The 6,237-nt window shown below is 45.0% G+C and overlaps 1 protein-coding gene across 1 annotated transcript; it reads right to left on the reverse strand.

Moving 5' to 3' along the window:
* Window positions 1-532: 532 nt before the first annotated feature.
* LOC135534461 (bcl-2/adenovirus E1B 19 kDa-interacting protein 2-like protein) lies at window positions 533-1,272 on the reverse strand. The gene is made up of 3 exons (XM_064961447.1): window positions 1,207-1,272; window positions 965-1,023; window positions 533-873 (listed from the first exon to the last, which is right to left on the reverse strand). The coding sequence occupies exons 1-3, from the start codon at window positions 1,245-1,247 to the stop codon at window positions 548-550; spliced, it is 426 nt and encodes a 141-aa protein (XP_064817519.1). The 5' UTR covers window positions 1,248-1,272; the 3' UTR covers window positions 533-547.
* Between the last annotated feature and the right edge of the window lie 4,965 nt (window positions 1,273-6,237).

A 6,237-nucleotide genomic window follows, 5' to 3' on the forward strand; every position in this document is an offset into this window, starting at 1 on the left:
CTCCAGTTCTTGTCTCCCCTCTCACCCTCCCACTCCAGTTCTGGTCTCCCCTCTCACCCTCCCACTCCAGTTCTTGTCTCCCTCTCACCCTCCCACTCCAGTTCTTGTCTCCCCTCTCACCCTCCCACTCCAGTTCTTGTCTCCCCTCCCACTCCAGTTCTTGTCTCCTCTCTCACCCTCCCACTCCAGTTCTTGTCTCCTCTCTCACCCTCCCACTCCAGTTCTTGTCTCCCCTCCCACTCCAGTTCTTGTCTCCCCTCTCACCCTCCCACTCCAGTTCTTGTCTCCCCCTCCCACTCCAGTTCTTGTCTCCTCTCTCACCCTCCCACTCCAGTTCTTGTCTCCCCTCTCCTCCAGTTCTTGTCTCCCCCTCTCCCTCCAGTTCTTGTCTCCTCTCTCACCCTCCCACTCCAGTTCTTGTCTCCCCTCTCACTCCAGTTATTGTCTCCCTCTCACCCTCCCACTCCAGTTCTTGTCTCCCCTCTCACCTCCCACTCCAGTTCTTGTCTCCCCTCTCACCCTCCCACTCCAGTTCTTGTCTCCCCTCTCACCCTCCCACTCCAGTTCTTGTCTCCCCTCTCACCCTCCCACTCCAGTTCTTGTCTCCTCTCTCACCCTCCCACTCCAGTTCGTGCATGCTGTCAGGGAAGTTGCAGGACTCGCTGTCCGAGGGCGTCTCCAGGGCCTCCAGGTTGATGTCCAGCTCCGTGTCATCTTCGTCGGGTGAGAGGGCGGCGGCAGAGTACCCGGTGTCCCCTGACTTCACACTGCGGTCCGCTGAGTCGGTACGGGACAGGGTCAGGCTGAGGGTGGGCGCCACCAGACGCTTCTTCCTTATGGGGTTTTCTGACAGGGCCAGGCTGGTGGGTGGAGCTGGGGGAGTAGCACACACACAGGTATTGTGGGATATGGTGCAGTACTTTTGGAATTAGGCTTTTGCAGACTTATGGTATTAGGGATATACCTGGTCTCTCTGCATTTTCTCCTTGGGTCTCAGGACTATGGGAATCTTCAGGAAGAGGTCTGGGGGGGGATATAAAATAGTTGAAACAGCTTAGTACTGCTTTCTTACCCGGTCATAACCAAAAAGCATTCTTTGCAGGGACCTAAAATATAATTTAAGATTGTCATGGTGAACAGGCTGGGGTTTACAGTTCATGAGGTCAGGGGGTAAGGTTAAAGGTCAGGGTTAGGTGTGTCTCTGACCTGGGGAACTCCTCATCCTGCCATTCCTCCCTCAGCTCCATGTCCTGGATGTAGGAAGCAGCCTTCGCCCCTCTGGACTCCTACAGAACAGACTGCATGTCACAGTACATTCTATAGTATTGCTGTACATGCTGTAATAATCAAAAGATTCAACAACAGTCTATAGTCCTTAAGAGTCCAGATAAGACACAGTCTGACAGACACTCTGATGAAGGCCACTGCCCAAACGCATGTACCATGTTTTTAATGTGATGATACCAAATTAATTAAGTCTTTGTAAAGTGCCTGTCAAACATTACGCATGAATCACAAGGTCCAATCATTGCAATATTGTAACAGTTTTCTTTACTTGAAGGAGAGGCGGACCAAAACGCAGCGTGGTGGTTATTCATGTTTAATTTATAAAGACACTATACATGAATAAACTAACAAAACAAGAAATGTGAAGAAAAAAAACAGCCCTATCTGGTGCAAACACTGAGACAGGAACAATCACCCACAAAACCCAACACCAAACAGGCTACCTAAATATGGTTCCCAATCAGAGACAATGACTAACACCTGCCTCTGATTGAGAACCATATCAGGCCAAACATAGAAATAGACAAACTAGACATGTAACATAGAATGCCCACTCAGATCACACCCTGACCAAACAAAACATAGAAACATACAAAGCAAACTATGGTCAGGGTGTGACAAATATGTTCATTGGTTACCAGGGAGAACGACTGCCCCCTCTCATTGAAACCAGGAGGTTCAAGGCTGACTGTGGTACTGCAGGCATTGTTGGCAGAAAACAGGATTATAGGGATGGGCATTTGACATGTTTTGATTGTTCTTGTACACACATAATGTGCATTTATCTATATGCCACCAGTGTGAAACAATACCTCATTTATCATAACCATTAGTACTATTTAAGATTAATTGAAACTGTAAAATCAACTGGTTATATTATATTGTGGAACACAATCTTCTAAAAGGCAGTAACCTCAGCAGGGGCGCTTGCATAGAAGCCAATGGCTGTGCAACGGCAAAGCACTGTTTTGTTCATTTAACAGACAAGCCACTCTTACTTGCCGAGCCCTTATCACAGTCAAGACACACCTTGCAAACAAGCACCCGCCCACACACACGCACACACTGAGAAGAGTCCTCAAGTTCTCCCTCACCTCACTCCAGTGCTCAGAGAGTACACAGACACAATCACGTCCAAGTGCAGAAGAGCGAGAGAGAGAAACTAACAATGTAGGCTTGCAACTTGTCTTACTCCATGTGTGTCCTCTGGCTGTCATTGGTCTAGACTGCCTCTGCCAGTGGACACACTTGACAAGGTTTCAGGACCACTGCAAGAGTCAAACAGCACCCTCTGTGACTGTGCCTCCAGTACTCCATGGAAGAGTGATTCACAAAAAGGCCAACACACCCTTCGACCCACCAGCTGCATGCATAATGCACCCTTGGCACATATGTACAGTATGTCTGCTGATCACTTCCCGATATTGTGTTAACGTTTCATTAGTGCTCACCTGTCATATGAATTAGACTTTACACACCGTAAAAGGAAATTGGGCTTTTAAAGTAATGACGTTCATATAGCATCACACTGTAAAGACATACAAATAAAGAATATAGACTCATTTGTAAACTGTCATAAAGGGGAATAGTCTTGGTTTAGAAGACCACCAGCTGTCACTTAGAAATTAAAACAGAGTGATAAGCAAATGCTAGGTGCATCAATAAATTGGAAAAGATAAAATAATTATAATATGTCCAACTGTAGTAAAGTGGCTGTTCCACTGATGTCAGAAGGTGAATTCACCAATTTGTAAGTCGCTCTGGATAAGAGCGTCTGCTAAATGACTTAAATGTAAATGTAAACTGTAGGCCCTATGTATAAACAAATGAAGAATCATGAAACTACAGTAAGTTTATCCATATAGTTTAAGCACTTTTCGTGTCATTGCACAGTATTAACATGATGTAAACTAACTTTGCACAACTGTGTTCAAGCCGTCAACTGGATTATACATGGCTTCCACATCAGTTTCCCCGTCTCCAACAACCTAGTTCTACTGTAGTTACACAATGCCTTTGTAAATAAAGAGACACGCCGATACACAAAGCGACTGAGCATAGCCTACCTTTCACCCTTTCCTCTGTATAAACGCGCACTCATGCAGACATCATGATAAAAAGATGAGTACAAAAAAACGTTAAAATAAATGTTGATCAAGAAGATAAGTCATTTCAAAGTCGTCAATTGTAAACACTCCGACGTTCGCACAAGTGCAGTGTTCTGACGACCCAACCACACAGCAAACAATACATTAGCTTAGCCAATCAGAGGGCTTTGTACGTGCTCCGCTGGTGACACGTTCACCACACCTGAGTGAGTGAGAACTTTCTGATCTATCACTCATCGCAACTTGTAAACACATCAAAATGAGCAGATCCGTAGATAAATAGTTGAGTATCTCAATGCAGCAGTGTCAAACTCTTACCACACTAAAAGGAAACACATTTCGGAAACAATAACAGTTCCTGTTTACTCAACGATCATTAAAAAAACGGTATTGCCTTCTCCTGATTTTTTAAAACGAGAATGACACATCAATAGGTCCCTCTCGAGAGCCTGTATGTCTATGGTTTAATGAGTCAACCCAGCTGAACTCGTGACAGTAAGGTTGAGCTGCGTTGGTTTGTGAGATGTGGTCTGAGTATAAACTCATTATCTATTTAATTATTTAAAATGTGGGCGTCCCGTTATGACGTGATCGTTGTGGCACTGAACACCTGAACATCTTGTGAGATTGTAGCATAGGGGTTTAAAGGGTGTGTATGTGTATGCGATTGTGTGTATCTCTGTGTTGCAACCAACCAGTGAACAGATCTCAACTCAATTGAACACTTAAGGGAGATTCTGGGCGGCTCGTGAGACAGCGTTTCCCACCACCATCTACAAAACGCCAAATTATGCAATGTCTCGTTGAACAATGGTGTCGCATCCCCCCCCAATAGCGTTCCAGACACTTGCAGAATCTTTGCCACGGCGCATTGAAGCTGTTCTGGCTCGTGGTGTCCGTTGAACAATGGTGTCGCATCCCCCCAATAGCGTTCCAGACACTTGCAGAATCTTTGCCACGGCGCATTGAAGCTGTTCTGGCTCGTGGTGTCCCAACGCAATATTAAGACACGTTTTGTGTATTTTGGCAGTTACCTGTAGACGCGTGTGAAAACAATCTGTTAATAGCTGCTCGTGGTGGGAAGGGAAGACAACCTCTGTGCTCTTGCATTATTCCCGATGAAGCATGCCTTGGGTGTATACTCGGTGTTAAGGAAACCTGATATTGTAATGGCCACGGCCTGTAGAGGCAGTTATTGAAGCCTCTGCCTATAAGAGGACAGGAGTAGATAGCAGGGATTAACCAAACGCAAAGAAAGCTCCGATTCAAACTCCCTTTCCGCCAGCATTATGTCAAAATATGTTCCTTGATCACCAAACATGGAGTTACGCTGAGCAACCATCTCATTTACTCCCGTTACAGCCGGTATGTAGCCTACTTCCAAAAGACAACGGGAAATATGCCTCTTTGACGCCAATAATCTATCTATACCTCCAACTCCAATCTATCCACCTCCGGCAGATAGATTGATGACAATATACAGAAGGGATGTGGAAGGAATTCGGAGGCAACTAATGATGACATCAGAGATACAGTGGCTGTCTTTGTGTACTGCAGTACGAGTATCAGACAGAGACTAAGATCAGTATGTTTCTTTCCAATTACCGGTATAGTAATAATAGGCCTAAATCAAATGTATATCTAGTGGCATTATTACATCACCCCAGACACTGTTCGTGACTCTTGTCAACAACTCACAAAATCCAGTGGTGGAAGTTGCCCTTAGTCCATGTAAATCTTAGTTATAAAAACAAACATTGGCCATTACTAAGCCCATGCATGAATCAAAGCTTTGTCAGCTTTGCAAAGCCATGATTCAGCACTAAGGAAGTAATTAGAGCAGAGACTCTCAGGACGGGGTGGCATCTTTGTCGTCACTACTGGCCTTGCTAGTGTCAGAGTGGCTTGTGACTTCCCATTTCTCCTTTTGTTAACCCCTGTCCATTGTTCAGAGAGTAGGTCATATGACATGGAGTCTGAGGTGTAAATGAGATAGATATAACACTCACACTTCAATACTCCATCTTTCCCTCTAACAATTTAAATGCAATACTCCATATTTCCCTCAAGCAATTGAAAACCACTACTCCATCTTTCCCTCTAGCAATTGAAATGAGCTGAAACACTGACACCACTGTTTTTGTTTCAGGAAACCCACACCGCTATGAGCGTCACTTCACATTTGCTACACACATTGGTTGTGAAACTATGGGTTTCCACCGAATAAACTAGCAAAGTGGTTTAATCACTTACCCATTTAGCATGTACTGGTCCCCCTGCTCTGTATAGGTCCCCATACCATCCACCCTGTGAGTGAGATCAGATGATTATTTCAGCACTGAATGGGTACCTCCAGGAACTAGTGTTTCTTTGCAAAACAAGACAGCCTGCTGGCTCATCTGCCTTTTCATGAGGAAGTCTGTTGATGTGGGTGTGTGTGTTTGTGTGGATGTGTGTCTATGTCAGTGAATTACCCTCTTCCTGTCCCTACAGGTTTTTCTGCATTTCAGCAGGACCTGTTGTAGGGTTTGCTTCCCTATTGCCTAAGGCTAAGCTCACCTGGGCAGCTATGGTGCTTATCGGCAGATTGAAACATGTTTAGCTAGAGCCTCGCAGATAGAAATGCACTGCATAGAATAAACAGAAACATTTGTACTCTGCATAATGGAGGCTTGTCCAGTCTATACATTTCATTTCTATCTGCAGCGTTCTAAACATTGCATCCCATTGAATGTGTGCTCTGAAGTTCTCCCAGTCAGGGAGGAGTAAGGACAATAGGAGGTAGGCTTGGGCGATATTCCGTTTATACCAGGTATTTAGAAAATACCAACGGTATGATTTT

The sequence above is a fragment of the Oncorhynchus masou genome, unplaced genomic scaffold (genome assembly GCF_036934945.1).
Source record: "Oncorhynchus masou masou isolate Uvic2021 unplaced genomic scaffold, UVic_Omas_1.1 unplaced_scaffold_3441, whole genome shotgun sequence".
Taxonomy (NCBI): Eukaryota; Metazoa; Chordata; class Actinopteri; order Salmoniformes; family Salmonidae; genus Oncorhynchus; species Oncorhynchus masou.

Coding starts and splice junctions, on each gene's coding strand:
- LOC135534461 (XM_064961447.1), bottom strand. CDS start 1,247: ATGGAGCTGAGGGAGGAATGGCAGGATGAGGAGTTCCCCAG. Junction 1,024..1,206: donor CAGGATGAGGAGTTCCCCAG/GTCAGAGACACA, acceptor ATCCCCCCCCAG/ACCTCTTCCTGAAGATTCCC. Junction 874..964: donor AGAAAATGCAGAGAGACCAG/GTATATCCCTAA, acceptor CTACTCCCCCAG/CTCCACCCACCAGCCTGGCC.